General features: G+C 35.3%; 2 protein-coding genes across 2 annotated transcripts; both read right to left on the bottom strand.

Annotated features, from left to right (window-relative positions):
• Window positions 1-954: 954 nt before the first annotated feature.
• On the bottom strand, window positions 955-11,883 carry LOC141907100 (uncharacterized). Its single transcript, XM_074796669.1, has 15 exons — window positions 11,869-11,883; window positions 11,770-11,774; window positions 11,223-11,341; window positions 10,413-10,478; window positions 10,089-10,154; window positions 9,933-9,992; window positions 9,031-9,093; window positions 8,676-8,729; window positions 8,147-8,218; window positions 4,764-6,972; window positions 4,539-4,676; window positions 3,741-3,870; window positions 2,657-2,852; window positions 2,408-2,545; window positions 955-2,263 (listed from the first exon to the last, which is right to left on the bottom strand). Exons 1-15 carry the CDS (start codon window positions 11,881-11,883, stop codon window positions 2,055-2,057), a joined length of 3,540 nt encoding a protein of 1,179 aa, XP_074652770.1. The 3' UTR covers window positions 955-2,054.
• LOC141907432 (N-lysine methyltransferase KMT5A-like) lies at window positions 11,758-18,084 on the bottom strand. Its single transcript, XM_074797070.1, has 6 exons — window positions 18,076-18,084; window positions 16,990-17,097; window positions 14,666-14,807; window positions 14,285-14,477; window positions 11,869-11,940; window positions 11,758-11,774 (listed from the first exon to the last, which is right to left on the bottom strand). The coding sequence occupies exons 2-5, from the start codon at window positions 17,090-17,092 to the stop codon at window positions 11,929-11,931; spliced, it is 450 nt and encodes a 149-aa protein (XP_074653171.1). The 5' UTR covers window positions 17,093-17,097; window positions 18,076-18,084; the 3' UTR covers window positions 11,758-11,774; window positions 11,869-11,928.
• Between the last annotated feature and the right edge of the window lie 1,075 nt (window positions 18,085-19,159).

The raw sequence follows: 19,159 nt of genomic DNA on the forward strand, positions 1-19,159 counted from the left end.
GAATGAACACGTCTGCGATTATGACACGTCATCTTTATTCAGAGTTCCGGTACACCTTCTAGAATGTTCTACGCGTTTGCAGTATTATGACTCATATGTCTCGGCGTCATAGTAACAGCTGTGACAGCTGTGAATTTAAAGATTTATCCCATAGCATTTTACATGAAATGTATATAGGCTCAAATAGAATCATGTTCTAGTATAAGCAAATGCTATGTGTTATATCATGTATATATATATATATATATATATATATATATATATATATATATATATATATATATATATATATATATATATATATATACTGAAAACATACTATTAACGGGGTTTGTGGGCTCAAACCCAATTGTGTGGTGCTATTTTAATACCCGTTTCTGGGGCATATATGTATAATTATATGCTAATGATATGCAAACCTCACAATTTATATAGGCCTATATGCCCCATGAATTATATACGTTTCTGGGGCATATATGTATAATTATATGCTAATGATATGCAAACCTCACAATTTATATAGGCCTATATGCCCCATGAATTAAATACATGCACCTATACATGTAACATAACTGAAACTATGCCCTTCGTGTGGAATACCTGAGGCCAAACGCTTAGACATTACTAAACAGCGAATTATCTCACTGCCTATTCTATTGTAAGCGACCGGGCAACAGTCGGTTCTAACAGGTCTGGGTCGATTCATAACAATTGCGATAGGCTTTCCTACAGAGCTTCGTCCAAGTAAGGTATACAACTTCCATATTTCTCCTTGCTTTGTCGGAATATTCTCTACTCTTCACTTCTATTCACATTTTTGAAATATGGCTCTAATTGAGGGAATGAAAGTCCTTTCAAAGCTTTCAATATCCAGATACATCTGACAACAGAAACAAAACAAAATTTTCAATGAAAATTGGAAATCTCTTTATTAGGAAAAAAGCATTAGCAAATTTACAAACTCTACAAGATAATTCTGATATATTTATCAACCCTAGAATTGTAAACCACGAGGAAGTTGGATATTCTGCCAATGGAATATTTTAATATTATTCATGTCATACATTCAAAATACAGTCGATACCTTCTGACTCAAATCATTTAGGACCAGTGATTTTCGTTATTTCAGTTAGGCGATAATTCAAGTTCCAATATGGAAATTCATGCTATGTTTCATAAGAATTGTGTAAAGATTAGCTGACCTGGAACTCGATGCGTTTACTATCCCAAATCAAATATGTTATACCGGTAGTCATTGGATTGTATGATATTTTGTCAACTGCAGATAAAACAGAAACTAATCACATTTTTTAATCATTATGTTCTCAACCTGAAATCAATGGCCTACAACAAATATACCTGATAGGAATGAGATTAGTCTACAAAAATACACCATTTACTTATGTTCACATCATTAAAAAAAAAACCTCCACATTTTCTCCTGTAATCTAGTTCATTACATTTCTATAACAGGTGTAAGACTGGCATGAGGGAAATTCTAACATTTATTCAGATCGGTCATTTTTCATTTACTGCTTTAACAATTTATATACCGGTAATATATTTGATTTTGTTTAAACATTTTCTTCTAAACAGTAATCATTGCGCTTTAATAAAAGGAGAAATCGATCAGAACAAAAACAAGCAATCATTGAAAGAAAACTCCACATACGGAATATCAATATATAGATATTATTTACATTGGGCACAGTGCTTAGTGGCAAAAACAAAGTTTCACATATCTTTAATTAGGACCATGGGTCCAGTACGACCAAATGAGTAAATTTTAGTTTTGAGCGAAAAAATGTATTTTTCTCGGATTTACGATCGCTATCTTGGTGCATTATATATGCATGTCCAACTTTCTCCAAAACTCACTCGCATGGCAAAACAATCAATACTATGTTCTATATGTACGTTCTTGCTACAGCTAAACAATAACGTAATTATTACAAAACATAAATAAAGTGAATTTGACGCATCGATTGACGCGTCAAAAATGCTATTTTAATTTTGACAGTATATTTACGCCATACATTTAGAGGTTCCCTATATTATTTCGTTTTCTGCTTCTTCGAGATAATATTATGTAGCCTCGTTCGAACCTGAGGCAAAGTTCGGCTACCACCAAGTTCTTCAACTACTTTTCTCAAGTCTACTGCTGGTGCCATTCGCTTATTATTCAAATAGTTATGCAATATCCTACAAAAAATATCTGTTTCTCCCTTTGTCCAGGGTGCCCTCTTAATACGTGACTTCTCATCTGAAACAAAATCATATAAAAATGCTACACAAACCATTGCATCAAGACTACTGATAGGTTCTCACAATAGGCCCCATTTCCCCTAGGATTGTTATACCGTCCATAAGGTGGTTTAATCACTATGGACCCTATCCATGAACTTACTTTGCGCTTCAGATTGGTTAGTTTCCATCTTTGGCGGAACTTCTGCATCGACCATGTCATTGTCATCACTGTCATCACTGTTTTCACTGTCTTCACACTCAGTCCACTTATCGGCATAATCCAAGGATAATGGGAGTGCTAAAACGTTATCAATGAATAAATGCACATGTACACATACACACACACGGGTGACTGCTGTCATAGCAGAGAATACTAAAATATTTAATCTATCAGTAAAGTCAGACTTACCATCGGGATCAATATCCTCCAATGACTTTCCTTTGAATCTTGCCATAATGCCATTTTCGGCAGCCAATAGCACCTTCGCTACCTTCGCTTTTTCAACGAGTGAAGATTGGAGGCAATATACATCTGCGTGAATTTTCACATCGTGCCCCATATGATCAGCCACCATCTTCAACTCGTTGGGCTTCATAGACAAAATCTGAAGTTATAAACCCAAATACTGGCTTTAGGGCTTTCATCCATTTCAAATCACTTCACAATATAATTTCCATTCACAAGTATCATTATAGCCGATCATTGATTTATTATAATCATTGCTTGTTATGTCTTTCGAAGACCAGAGCTTTACCTTCTTTATAGATATTCTTGATGAATGAAGGTTCTATTTTATATTCTTAAAAATTTCATTCACTAATACATACAGGGCTGGAAATTAGGCTTGTATGATAGTACATGTAAAAGCACTTCATGATAAGGTATGTCCTGATACGGATGTTTTAGGCCTATACAGGATCCGATATCAGCACTTGTCTATTATCACTTGTCATCCTTTTATGATAGGTTTTATATACTGGTTAACTGAATGTAGAATTGTGGGACATACATAAATAGGAAAAATCACTTCATGGTCAGGTAGTGTCTTGATATGATGGGTTTTATATGTCACTTAACTGGATGTAGAATTGTGGGACATACATAAATAGACACTTCATAAATAGGTAGTGTTCTGATATGATGGGTTTAATATGCTATTTTACTGCATGTAGAATTGTAGGATATATATATAATGGGAAAATCCTTTCATGATCAAGTACTGTCTAGATGATTACATGACCTTAACGGTCACATGCCCTCTAAATTTCAGTAAGTAATTAACCTAATGATTCTTTTGAATATAGATAACACCTGATATCAGGAAGACAGAAAAAAATCCCCCATATACATGTAGTCTTAAATTGTCAGGTTATTAATCAGGTAATATAAATATACAACATTTATAATTGTAATACTGTGGTTTGTATTTTAAAGAGGTTTGTAATGCTTGCAATAAGACTAATCCTAGTTCATTGGTAAATGATAAACCTACTTGTAGTGTAGTTGCAAAGAAAGATCGGAGCTTCGTCGATCTAATTCGTTCAGGTGCATTCAGTCCGGGACACAATTTTGTCATTTCACGCATTGCAGTACAACCGTCAAGTGGTGTGTCAGCACGTTTCCTAAAATGAATGATGGATTTGCAATGCTTGCACAAAACCTGTCACGATATGAACTAAAAAAGGTTCAGATTGTATTGCTTTGTAAAGTATATACTGTATACAAAGACATTTTTCTAAAAAATGGCTGCATGGCCTGGTAAGCACTAACTTATTTGATTATTCAGCATGTAGATGCCCACGAACAAAACTATATCAGTTGTGATGAGAGATTAAGATTTTTATCAGGACTATTAATCAATTGACATTCAAAAAGGGAATGATTGTACCTTAATAATAATAAAATAAACCTTGCATTAATCGAATCCATTCAAGAAACATTCAAAATCCGTATTGCAATTGTTAATGGGTTAATGTTATTTGAATAGGAAAGTGCAAACACTGTATAAATCAGAAAATAGCATTCTTCCTAGAAAGACCCACATAGCTTTATCTGTGAAACTTTACACTGACATTTCAGATAGACTTCTATCCATCTTCAGAGTTATATAAAAACTCTTCTAAATCGCTGAAGATGGATAGAAGTAAAATCTATCCAAATTGTCAATGTCAACAGATATACGTTGTTGAATGTTCTTATTATACACGCTATATACACGTCTTTTATACACGTCTTTTATACATGCTAAATAGAATGCCACAAGTCTAATTGATTTCAGAATTGATGTTACCTAGCAAAAATGAAGTCACTTGTACTTTGTCTGGTATCGAGGATATGTTCGATAGCTTTAACCATCTTCTCAGTAAGCAGAATGTATACACCTCGAATACTGCGAGTGCTCTTCCCTCGGATTTCTATTACACGCATTCTACAAAAAACTCTCCAAAATCAACCCAACATATCTTGTAAATTAGATAAGAGCATATGACTAAGACAATTTTAAAACAACAATTACCGTTTGACCAAAAGCTGCTCAGCTAGAGACAGTGATTGCAGGATCTCTTGATTCTGATCGGCATCCGGCACAATATTTTCGAAATCGCTCATGATCATTTCTTCCACTTCTGATATCCGCCTTCGGTTGAAAAGGACTATACGGACAAGAACAGCATAAGCAAGATGTTTCCACTGTTTTGAAGTAGGCTCATGTATCATCAACGCTTTATCAATTTCAGAGTCGAGCCAATCTTTAAAGACTACTAAGTCATCTGCCACTGGATGTGTATTGCCTTGATTGAGTTTCCTAAGTTTAATCCTTCGATTAGCAACACACGAAACAGTATTGTTCCAATGGGCCCGATAAACTACTTCGAAATCTCTTCCCTCTTCTTGCATAATTTTGTCTCCTTCAAAAATCCCCATGCTCATTTTGAGGACAATGCAATGTTTGATGTAAATCCCCAAATTTATTGCCACACTCGGGGAATCTTTTTCCAAAGCTAACTTCTTAACACATTTGACTATCTGATGGAAATGTGGCCCTCTCAGGTACGAGGAAAGCGATATCCAGTTTTCTTCGCCATTGTTCTCGTTCAGGGCTTTCAGTAGCATACCGAGTAAACGGACCTTTGTTCTCAAGTTTGCTAGGTCTTTTCGGCGCTGCTCCTTTGCAGTGCCTAAACGCGAGTACAATGACAAAGCAAATTCACCAATTAATTCGTCTTTTTCGCAAATGCCAGGAATGCCAGGGTTTGCAACTGTTTCTCGCATTCTGCTGAATATCAAGTTTAATGCAACCGTATCCTCATCGATTCTTGGTACAAATGGTGATAGCATGTTTCGAGAGGTTCTTATGTAATTGATGTCTGGTTGTTTTGCCATTGGTTTGAAGTGGCAACGTGTCGCATGCTCGGAAAGGCATCCCTTGTAGAAAAAACCCTTACAAAATTCGCATGGTACGTAGTCCACTGCATTTGGTGGTTTATCCGTTTTATTGGGTCTACGGACAACGACCAACGTACCATGTCCTTCTTTTATCACTTTACAATTGTGCCGAAAGTTTCCTTCATTCTGAAGTAAGCGCATATGTTTTTTTTTTTCATTTGGATCGCGTATCAGATGGTACTTTATAATTTCTGGTTCAGACGCGTGAATACTGCACAAATGCGAGGATATTTTCGAAGTAAACACACGCTTACAATACAAACAATAATCTGCCTTTCGGTAGTCCCGCTTGCCATCTACTGACTGGTATGTCGGAACAGTAACATGTTTCAAATGAGCCGACAGTCTTGACAGATAATCTCCAAAGTCTTCTTCCTCAATATCGTTATCATTTGGATCAATTTCATGGAGATTATCATCATCACTATCACATAGATCGTCATCAGGAATGTAATCATCTTCAGAATCTGATATACATTTTCTTTTTTTCCGCTTTTTTGGAATGTCAACATCAATTGACTGATCTTCAGAGTCAGATGAGTCAATTTGCCTTTTTTTCTTTATAATTGCATCCTGTTGTGAAGAGGTTCCAGCTTTCGGTTCAAATACATCTTTTGGCAGTAAAGGGGCAAAATGATCCGGATTCCAGTGTCCAGGTTTAAGTTCTGAATGTGTAGTCCACATTACGAGTAAAGGTGCTTGCCTCAATGTGCCAGTCAAATTTTTTCTTGGATTTAATATATGGTTCATTATAGGCACACGATTATCCAATAACCCATTAACCGAGGGGTATACTGATCTTATCCTCCTATCAATAACTGTTGCGAGTGCCTGTATTGTCAGCATCGAAGAATAACTGTTGTGTATTGCACAAGCAATACATGCATCTGCGAAGGATGGTGAAATCAAATCGAATCCAAATTCGATACTTCGAGTTTGATAGAAGTCAGAATTCTCAACCATTTCGATACAAGTGCGAACACGAAGTTCAGTTGCTAGATCTTCACACCCACAAAGACCGACTGATACTGCATTGAACAAACAGTTACCATCACCAGATACATCTGCAGGCATGAGCACCCCATTTACCATATCACCACATTTCTGCATAATTTCTAATGACCTGCCATGTACCATCAGTTTTCTGTCCAAACACTTATACTCAAGTTCCCGTATCCTACTTGCAAAATAGCCAACAGTAGTTTTCAGATTCTCATAGCTTTTCTGTGCACTCAGAGTGAGCATCTTCAGAATGTTTGAGTAATCAATAGTGGTAGTAGCTGAAGATAAAATAAAAGACATCTATCAAGTGTTAATGAATACCTAGGAAACTACCACCAAAATTTAACATGTTTGGTGTTGCAGATCTATTCTTATGAATTTAAATCAAATCTGGTAGACCTAGCCATTTTACATGTACCCAATTCAATACAATCAAAAGTCAATTTTCCGGCTTCTCAATAAAAATCTTGTCAAAGTTGTATCTAAATCCAATATCTAAAAAACAAATATCCTACTGAACTGAATTTTTGACTTTTTGACCTCGTAGAAACTGTTGAATTAATATTCACATACATTGATAACATCTTTGCGTTATTTCATGTTATTTTTGAAGGCATCATTGGACTACAAGTTTTTATCACTCTAACCTCTGTCTAACAATACTTCAATGTTCAATTCCTGCTGGTGCGAATACACAAACTATTTTCCATGAAAATCAATGAAATGACAGAAAATTTCATGTGCTTTTTCACTTTGCAATAGATAATAGGTACAAAACTGAATGGTTCCAAAGTAAATTTCAAATTTCCAAAGTAAATTTCAATGTTCAAATTAATCCTAGTGGGGAGAACAATATCGGATAATTTCTATTCAACAAAACAAATTCAACATAAATAACAACAACATAAATAACAAGTTAAAATTGTTGGTACCCTCCTTAAAAAAAAAACCATTCCAACCATGAGCGAGGACTGGTGAGACTAAGATGACTCAAAATTTGCCTGATCCAAACATATCTAAAGATCTAGAAATTGAGACTACAGATTACAGAGACTACTACAGAGACTACGCCATTTTCCTCTGATTGATCCAATTTTTCCAGTAGTAATAGGCTCTGGGCAGAGATACATATATTATATATACCAAACATCAAACAAGTTCTCCATGAAAACTTTTGTTGAACAAATGCTGTTGGTCACATATCTTGAATCTGATAAGACCAGTTTTTGAGCTGCAGTTGTCTCAAAAGTACTAGATACATGTATTAAGACAATCCTTTAAAATATCTCCAAAGCTTCCTAAAATGCTTTGATTCTACCTATGGATGGACAATTGACACTAGAACGCAATATGCCTAATACAACTTTAGAACAAGATTTTTCAGTTAATGTGTAAGATTTTTCAGTTAATATGCACCTTTTTAAGGTAGATAAGATCATAACGTTCACTTACCGCAGGTTCCCTCCTTGTTTTCATAAAAAAATGGTAATTCTTCATCGCTATCATAGTCATGTGGCAGAAAACCTAAATAGATTAGTTTCAATTATTTCAATTATCCATACTGGCATAATTTTTCGGCATTGACCCTCCCCCTTAGTATCTACGTGTTAATGACACAAGCTATGCTCAACACTTTCAACGACCGAAGGATATTTTTTATGAAATAGGGAGTGTAAAGTAATATGGATTGCAATTTATTTTTATATCACAGTTTTTGATGCATTTTAGGACATGTCTTGTCCACAAAGTATGTGCTCCTTGAAAGACAAAAGTTCGTACAATGTGCTCTAATCCCCACCCACAAAAGAAGGGAAACCACTTTTACATGATTTCACTCTCTGAAGACCGATTGCATTTTGACTTTCTTCTCGCAAGGCATTATCTTGCAAGTCGATCGTTTTCCTTACACTCACAAAATATGAATGTTTAGGATGAACAAAAACCAGGTTTAAAGGTATAGTACACTTCAAATGTAACGTACTTATTATAGCTTGAGATATCGAAGATTCAAGTAATTCCTCGCCATCTGAAAATTCTAAAAGTAGAGAAAAGCCAAAACATCTCAAAAACTATTTGAAGAAAATATATATTTCAATTATCAGTGGGTAAGTAGTGTTAGCTAGTCCAATTTTGGGAATAAAACAAATTCCAAAGATAACTATATTGGCAGCTCATTGATGTTCAATCATTCAAATAGCTGATTATTGGAAATGTGCATCTTGTGAATAATAAAGCTATGTAACTATCAGTAACTGCATAAATACGGTAGATATCATCGATACAGCTATTAAATTGTGAACAACTATAACTGCTTATGCAAACAAGTGTTATCTTACCAGAACAGGTGGATTCAGAATCATTGTCAACATCACCAGAAGGGCCACATGTCAATGCATCATCTTGAAAAATAAATGATATGGTGACAATTATTGCTGCATGTTACAAGTTAAAGAATTATGCAATACGTTAATTTACCAGAGCAGGTAAATTCAGAAACTTTCTTTATATCATCACATCAATACATTATCTTGAAAATCAAATGACAGATATAATGATACAGCAACCTGACAATTATTGCAACATAACATAAGTAAAGCATGCAATGGTGATATAATGTATTAGATTATAATGTAACATAGAATTGTGATGCATAAAATTGTTCAAATTCTTCATGAACAGGAAAGGTCTATTTCAACTTGTTTGAAAAGGATATTGGGTTTGGGATAGTGTCCTGATATGGGATTTATATGCTGAATGTAGAATTGTAAGATATGCATAGGTAGTAAAATCACTTCATCATTAGGCAGTATCCAGATATTGTGGGTTTTATATGCCACCTAACTGAATGTAGAATTGTAGGACATATATGAATAGTAAAATCACTTCATCATTAGAGAGTGTCCCAATATGAAGGGTTTTATATGCCACCTAACTGAATGTAGAATTGTAGGACATATATAGACAGTAAAATCACTTCACAATTAGGTAGTGACCAGATATGATGGGTTATATATACTACTTAACCAAGTACAGAATTGTAGGACATACATAAATAGTAAAATTATTTAATGATTAGATAGTGTCCTGATGTGAATGGTTTTATATGCCACTTAAGTAAATGGAGAATTGTAGGACATATGGTGAATCTTTTCTCATTAAGGTAGGATAGGTTTTATATGCCCCTTTACTAAATATAGAACTTTTAACACATATGAATAGAGAAATAGAGTTTATTTACCAGAAACTGTGAATTCAGAAATTTTCTTTTCACCAGAACACTCACGAATCAATGAAATATCTGTAAAATAAAATGACAGATACAATGATACAGCAACCTGTTGACCACTATTACTGCATTATACAAGCTAAAAAGTTACATAATGAGTAAACTTACCAGAACACGTGAATTCAGAAACTTGTTTTGAATCATCACTGGAACATTTACTCGTCAATACATTATCTAGAAAATCAAATGACGGATACAATGATACAGCAACCTGTTGACCACTATTACTGCATTATACAAGCTAAAAAGTTACATAATGAGTAAACTTACCAGAACACGTGAATTCAGAAACTTGTTTTGAATCATCACTGGAACATTTACTCGTCAATTCATTATCTAGAAAATCTAATGACGGATACAATGATACAGCAACCTGATGACCACTTTTACTGCATTATTCAAGCTAAAACGTTACATAATGAGTAAACTTACCAGAACACGTGAATTCAGAAACTTGTTTTGAATCATCACTGGAACATTTACTCGTCAATACATTATCTAGAAAATCAAATGACGGATACAATGATACAGCAACCTGCTGACCACTATTACTGCATTATACAAGCTAAAAAGTTACATAATGAGTAAACTTACCAGAACACGTGAATTCAGAAACTTGTTTTGAATCATCACTGGAACATTTACTCGTCAATACATTATCTAGAAAATCAAATGACGGATACAATGATACAGCAACCTGTTGACCACTATTACTGCATTATACAAGCTAAAAAGTTACATAATGAGTAAACTTACCAGAACACGTGAATTCAGAAACTTGTTTTGAATCATCACTGGAACATTTACTCGTCAATACATTATCTAGAAAATCAAATGACGGATACAATGATACAGCAACCTGCTGACCACTATTACTGCATTATACAAGCTAAAAAGTTACATAATGAGTAAACTTACCAGAACACGTGAATTCAGAAACTTGTTTTGAATCATCACTGGAACATTTACTCGTCAATACATTATCTAGAAAATCAAATGACGGATACAATGATACAGCAACCTGCTGACCACTATTACTGCATTATACAAGCTAAAAAGTTACATAATGAGTAAACTTACCAGAACACGTGAATTCAGAAACTTGTTTTGAATCATCACTGGAACATTTACTCGTCAATACATTATCTAGAAAATCAAATGACGGATACAATGATACAGCAACCTGTTGACCACTATTACTGCATTATACAAGCTAAAACGTTACATAATGAGTAAACTTACCAGAACACGTGAATTCAGAAACTTGTTTTGAATCATCACTGGAACATTTACTCGTCAATACATTATCTAGAAAATCAAATGACGGATACAATGATACAGCAACCTGTTGACCACTATTACTGCATTATACAAGCTAAAAAGTTACATAATGAGTAAACTTACCAGAACACGTGAATTCAGAAACTTGTTTTGAATCATCACTGGAACATTTACTCGTCAATACATTATCTAGAAAATCAAATGACGGATACAATGATACAGCAACCTGTTGACCACTATTACTGCATTATACAAGCTAAAAAGTTACATAATGAGTAAACTTACCAGAACACGTGAATTCAGAAACTTGTTTTGAATCATCACTGGAACATTTACTCGTCAATACATTATCTAGAAAATCAAATGACGGATACAATGATACAGCAACCTGTTGACCACTATTACTGCATTATACAAGCTAAAAATTTACATAATGAGTAAACTTACCAGAACACGTGAATTCAGAAACTTGTTTTGAATCATCACTGGAACATTTACTCGTCAATACATTATCTAGAAAATCAAATGACAGATACAATGATACAGCAATCTGCTGCCAATTATTACTGCATTATACAAGCTTAAGTTATTTCATGAGTTTACTTACCAGAACAAGAATCATGATTTTTTTTTTCACCAGATTTGTGTTGACGAAAAGACTTGGAAGTCAATACATTATCTTGAAAATGAAATTACAGGGTGTTAATACAATACCTAGAGTAGGTAATTTCCCAAAATATAGGCTTACATGTTGCCAGTAGACCATCTTGAATGTGATCCATGAAAATTACATGGTTTTATATCAACCTCATTTTGAGTGTGTCAAGAGAAAGTAAAAAATCGACAAAACATGTATGCCTGGTTACTGTCTTTTTTCCAATCCTACCGTTCAATTTGTAGGGAAAGAAATCAAATTACCTGCCAAGGGTAGAAATAGGAAAATTGCAAGGCGGGTTCAAAAAGTAAATACGAGGCATTTTCGGTTAAAGCAGCCATATCAAATTCGTTAAGGGGGGTCCCTCCATCTAGGGTTAGATACACTTTTGAATAAATCAACCCTTAAAGATGAAATTTCTGAGATGTTAAATTTATAGGTTTAAGTTATCTCTGTACGAAGGGCAACTTCAAAGGGAAGGCACGAGTCTAGACCTTCGAGACCACCCGCTTGATACGCCCCTGCATGCATTTCAAAGATCATGTTTACTTCATGAGAATGGATTATTTCTAACATAAATAATAACCAATTTCATTGATGTTAAAAATATATTTTTATCAAACGATACATACTTAGACCATCAGGAAATTATAGCACTGTATAGTATTCACCTTAAAACAAAACATTTATCATGGTGGGTGGCCAATAGGACTGAACCTAAGTTTTTTTACACAAAGAATACATGCTTAACATTGCTCATTATCTAAAATATGCATTATGAGATAATTCAATGAAACAAAAGGGAACCATAAAAATTGAAAAGCATACAACAGATATATATATATAGAATATATATAAGGTTAGAATATATATAAGGTTAGGCCTATCACATGCAAAATGATTCAAATTCGTCTATTTCTGCTGTTCTGGTGGACGGCTCAACAAAGTATACCGGTAAATGTATAAACTGAGTTTATGGACATACAAATCTTATAGAGAAAAAGAGCAACATTTCTGAGGGGTGGATGCAAGCTGGATTTATATGTGCATAATAAAAGGCATAATTCAACTACCCGCCCTTGGTTGTGTTCCAACCTAATGCTTCTAAGCCAATACTGTATCATTCACTTATACAAATTGGGTAATGATAGTTTATGGTCGTTGGTGTATCAAAATGAATCATCTACCATCATAGGGCATACCTATAAGAAGCAAGTTGCATCTAACATAACCTATCTTATCTTCAAAGTCCAATGATATTTATTAACCGCAGAATTAACACATATTCCTGATAGACACCCTCAATTCAGATTCATGCACAGTTATCACACACAGTACATGAAGAAAATCTCATGGCGCAAATGTAGCCTGTATACAGCAAGTTTTTATGTAAGCCATGAAATGCAAGGCAAATCTGAAATTTACATTTGAATATGATAGACTCATTTTGCTTTTATTCTCCATGCTTAAACCAAATTCCATCTACATAGGCCTAATGACAATCGCAAGCTTCAGCATGCTGGGTGTACTTTGCAAGTTTGACTCAATCTAGAAAATTTTAATCCCAACAGGTTAACAAGCTTACCTGAGGCATTAAGTTCTTTTTTGTTAGAAGCCTATTTATATGTTGAATACAAAAATAATTTTCCAGAATGGCATAATGGAAGCAGTGAAGAAATCAGCAAATAAGCAAATGTAGCTCATTCATGCAGCACAGAAATACAATATGGTACCCAAATGCATCAGTAGAAACAAAGATACTACACGGCGTATCTATAGTACAATGATTAGTTGTAGAGGAACTTTTATCGTGATTAAGAAATTGATCAGTCGATGTTCTTAGGATCAGTACATACACACAGAGTAGGGTGAGGGGGTTTGAAAATTTGTATTAAAATGTCTATGGTTGTGTATGGGAGGGGGTTTGCATTTATAAACTGCTGTATGCACCATACTCCATGTAGTATGATCATTGATGTTGGACCATCGTAACTCATAACCAAAGTTTAATTTTTTCAACACCAGCATAAATCATTTACTGATAATTCATTAATAAAGACAAGCGTTACGAATCATAAACTGCTTTCTTCTCGGGACCCGCTGTCAAGGATAATTGGAGATATTGAGGTTATGTTCACGATACTTTTTTTTCAATTGACAACTTCAGTCGTCATTCTGATAAAAATTACAAGCTTTGAACTTAGGGCTAATTCTTTGATGCACAAATGCTTGCATTAGAGGTTGTTACTATAAGGCACTAAAGCGTATACAAAAAGTATGGATGTATGGTGAAGGGGAGGGTAAGGTTCTAACTGAATGAGAGCTTCGCTGCAACAAAATTGGATGAAAATAAATCATCATAATTTACCTGTCTCCACCAATAATCAGTCACCCCGTAATCATACCGCAATTCTGTTTTGGGGGGTATGTCCTTAATAGCAAAAAATGCAATATGGGGCCTTCCTTCAGATATGACGGTTTTGGCTTTACAGTTTTCTTTGCCACCCCACCCATCATTGATGAGCCGTCCCAAACTACCATCATCAATTGAGGCATCAATGCTGAAATGGTAAAAGTCATATTTAGAGTATTCAATTAGGCCTAATATACTTTAAGAAGATGGGTGGTATCAAATTATGATACAGGCCTACAGGTAACAGTTAGGCTTTGAATGACTTATTTTAGTTAAAGTGTAAACTAAGTAGCCTGATGGGCAATATCTGGTTAGAAAATCAATAGACCTACATACCACAAAGAACTGAACTTTTTGTCTTGAAATTCAAAGACATATGTATCGTCATCCCCGATTTCCTTCACATCACGGAGTAGCCCACGATATTCCACCAAAAAATCCCCTCTACAAACTGCTTTCTTTGTGAATAATCCATATCCTTAATCAGAAAAAAGTATTATCTTTGATTAAAAACCATTCCTTCAGGTCCTACATTAAAACCTAGGGTCCAGGGACACCATGCCCAGATGAGAAAAGGTTTGAAATGCTCAACCATCTGGAAATGTTAATATTCAACGTCTGGTGAACTACAGAAACCATGACATAAATTTTGCATTGATTGTTTATTTATGTCTTTACTATGTATTGTGGTAACAAAATATGCCAATGTATTAATAGGTATGATATGGAAATACTCAGTTTCTGCTATTAAGTCAAGGAAGCTACCGATATAGGTTTTTGAGGATTTCAGACTGAGATTTTTGAGCTATATGGGCACCAAAAAGGTCACAGGACGGACTTCTTGTGTCTGATCAACTCAATTGTTTTAATGCTGATGGGCCCCTGGGCATTAAAAATATTATTTGAAAGATCAAGATAATTGAAGCGTCTTAAAAGATTTCCCTTGAAAACATCAAAATCTGTAAAAATGCTGATTTCGGCAAACAGAAATCTGCCATCTTGATTCTGACAGGACCAGTCTTTGGGCTGTAGGTGTTTCAGGGTAATATATGTATAAACCAAACATCAATCCATGTGTTTTCTAAACTTCCCAAAATAACTGGATTCTGTCTACGGACTGACACAACAGATATTCTATAAAAAAGTGGATATCATACAGATGCAGCAGTAATTTAGTAAACTAGTGGTCCAGGGACACCACGCCCACTTGGGAAGTGGTTAGAAATGCTTAACAAACGGAATATTCAACGCCCCCTGGTGAACATATTAAGAAAGCAATGACCTTACAACTCACCACAATCAATGATGGAACATGTCATGAGCTACAATTTTGTAATTGATTGTGGTTACAAAATATCCTTAGAGACCAATACAATATGAAAATACTAATATGATATAATAAAAGTTATTTAGCTCTTCAATGCCCCTGGTGGCCTAGGGCCGATTCTTTTATGCAGTACGGATAATCCGGACGCTCCATTTCCATTCTTTTATTGATCAGGTGACTATTTCTGGAGAGTTCGGAGAGTCCATTCTCTCCAATCTGTCGACCGGTGTGATTGCGGAGAGACCACGTGACAAAATGGCGACGCATGAATTTTGCCTCCTAAAACTCAGAAAAGTTACGGAAGCCGCCATTTTGATTCTCAACAACTATTCCATTATGCACAAATCAGGATATTCAATCCGGAGAATACGGACTGCATAAAAGAATCGGCCCCATAATCATAGAATATGTCACAAGATACAATTTTGCCATTCATTGTGGTTACCATACCAATGACCTTGAAACTCATACAAAATATCAATAGGTACCAATTCTGTAATTCTGTATGTAATTCTATATTCAACTCTCCCTGGTGGTGAGAACAAAAACCCGGGTAACCCCAATTCCACGTGAGGAGATGAATACTATGACAGCGATACTATAGGCCTATATCAAATATCAAGACTATAAGTCAAAACTTGTCCATAGTTTCCTTCAAAAACCTTTTTCTGAGGACTGATGACACGAAGATGGTCACTGATTGCATCACGCTTGACTGATCAAAGTATCTGTCTGATAGGCCTGTGTAAGAGCCCTTCTCATAGTATAACCAGATCTCGGAATTCAGGCCAAAAATGATCTTGGGCATAAAAAAGGTCACATGATGGCCATGTTAAGTCTGATCTACACAATTTTTCTTATGCTGATGCACCGGGGATACAAACAGATGTGAATGATCAAGATAATTGATCAAAGGGTTTCAAAATTTCCCTTAATAACATCAAAAATATGTAAAAAGTGCTGATTTTGCTGAACAACAATGGCAACCAGTCGGCCATCTTGATTCTGATCAGGCCAGTTTTCGGGCAGAAGATGTATCTAGATACATGTAAAAACTAAAGATCAAGACAATCCATTGAAGCGACTTCAAAACTTCCCAAAAGAACTTGATTCCGTCTATGGACAAACGGACGACAGATGAAAAGTGAACGCAATAGTCCACTGGGACTTAAGTCCCAAGTGGGCTAAAGATTATGTTGTCCTCATTATATATCAAAAACACTTCTCGGCCTATAGGCCTCATTAGGTTTAGGATAGGGTTGGGGTCTAGAAGGTCAGGAGGGTTAGGGTTTGATAGGGTTAAAACATTCCATTTAGGTATAATTTAGCCTACCTATTTCGCTATTGACAACTTTTTTTTCGAATGCCTCTTCTGGATCTTTGCCAAATTTAATAAATTCAAGAGCCACCTGACTTGGTGTCATGCGTCTCGGCATCTCACCTGAAAAATACAACCAAGAATAAGGTGCTATGATAATGGGCAGGCTTATTTGTATCTTTGCCCTATTAACCGAGATATTAATACTGCAAATTGGGCAGAACACAAATCCTCACCTTGAAACATAAAAAAAATAAAAAAGAATTAAGCGATTGATTTTTGCAAAAAAAAAACCATTTAGACCAACGGCCACGTCACTGCATATCATATCAATAGCAGTAGCACTTGATATAAATTACAAAAATTGGCTGTCAAAAATATACAATAAAGAAAAAATTCATTGTGCAACACCGGTGCTTAGTTCCAAGCTTCAAGGCCTAAATATGCTAGAATTCTGTATCACTATAGGCCTACTACTAGGGGGCCTAAATAAGTGAAACTAATTAGTAAGCAGGCATGGCTATAGGCCGGTCCATGTCCTACAATGAACCTGTAACAATGACAGGTTGGTACCGGTATTTGGATTATAATCTAGGCTGATTCAGCAGGTTAGCTGTAGCCTACTGTGCAGTGGTAAAAGTATCAGCCTGTAGCGCGGAATATCAGTCAGCACATCAGGTTTGGTTTCTATGATGATCGGACTGTTTTACAAACCACGACAATTCCTATACCGGTAGGTATTTGTAGGCCTATTTGTATATACTCTAGGGCCTCTCTAAGTTCTGGATATTATCAACGTTAGCAGTAAAAGTACAAATTACAAGCCTATCTGAGATGACTCGGTCAAGACTAGAGATAGGGCCTAATACTACTAGTAAGGTCAGATGTAGTCTAGTACCTAGCCGTTGTTTTCCAAACAGGTTGTAGGTAGGGAACCGTAACAACAACTGTTGAACAGCAGTTGTTACAGTCTGTTCAGACTAGTACTAGGTCAGATGGTATTCAGGCCATCAGGGATTAGCTGGGAGGAGGCCTTTATTTTATTAGATAATAGCTTACCACCAACCGATTACTAAATACTAACAAGGACAGGTTACTCACATCCAATGTGCTAGTGCTGGTGTACTATAGGCCTATAAGTATAGTTGAATGTGTGTGTAAATGAATTTAGCGTTTTCTGCAATCCTGATTAGAAATGCGGTACAATGTATGTCAATATAAGAAATTTTGTAGCCAGAATTTTAATGAAACGGGCGTAAATGTAGTAATGAAAATATTGCACGTCCACCGGTTGTTTACAACGCAGCAACGACCTTCAACGTAGTCTGAATACCGGTCGTTGTTACCGGTTCCCTAGAACGACGGCTAGGTACTAGACTACCTTCAACGCAGCAACGAACTAACCGGTAGCCCTAAATACCGAACAAAACCGTTAAATACCGACTTTATGTCACTAATCAATTTTAGATGCGGGCATAAGGCTGATTTATTTTCGTGTGAAATCGATCTTTTTGGGATATTTCGCTTAACTTTTTGAACACATACCCTAAATTGGTCTTAACGACCAGTGTACGGTAACTGTGCAGCCTGAATAAATCCTCGTTTTATAGCCATTTTAGACTGTATTGAATTATTGCCAAAGGGTTTTCATTTTCTCGTGTCGAAAACAGAAAAGATCAGCCATTTTTTGAAATTCTAAGATGTTTCTTGTGTTTCCGTGCCTACGAACCATGATTTTCTTTGAATAATTTGCAAACATTTTCAAATGGCAAGGGCCTAGGCATAGAAAAATATTGTTAAAATTGATTTACGTAACGGTAGTTCATTAAATGGGGTCTATTTTCTCTAATTGAAATGAGTTAAAGAAGACTTTTTTTTAGTAATCCTCCAATGCAAAACAGTTTAAAATGGATAAAACGATGATTTACTTACAGTTTCACTGGTCGTATTAAGACCTAATTGAGGTACCCGGTATGTGTTGAAAAGTTTAGTTTATAGGGAACTCAAAAAATCGATGTCAGACCAAAAAAAAATTAGAATTTAGGAACGGACATGCAGATATGTCAGGCATACACTGCTAGTCTATTCACTTTTGTGTTTCATCAGTTTTCTCGAGATAATTTGTAACTTTTGTGAGCAAATACTTCAAACTAATGCCATTCAAGCCAGAACTGTGCAGTCGGAC

This window comes from Tubulanus polymorphus, chromosome 6, assembly GCF_964204645.1.
Source record: "Tubulanus polymorphus chromosome 6, tnTubPoly1.2, whole genome shotgun sequence".
NCBI classification, from domain to species: Eukaryota; Metazoa; Nemertea; class Palaeonemertea; order Tubulaniformes; family Tubulanidae; genus Tubulanus; species Tubulanus polymorphus.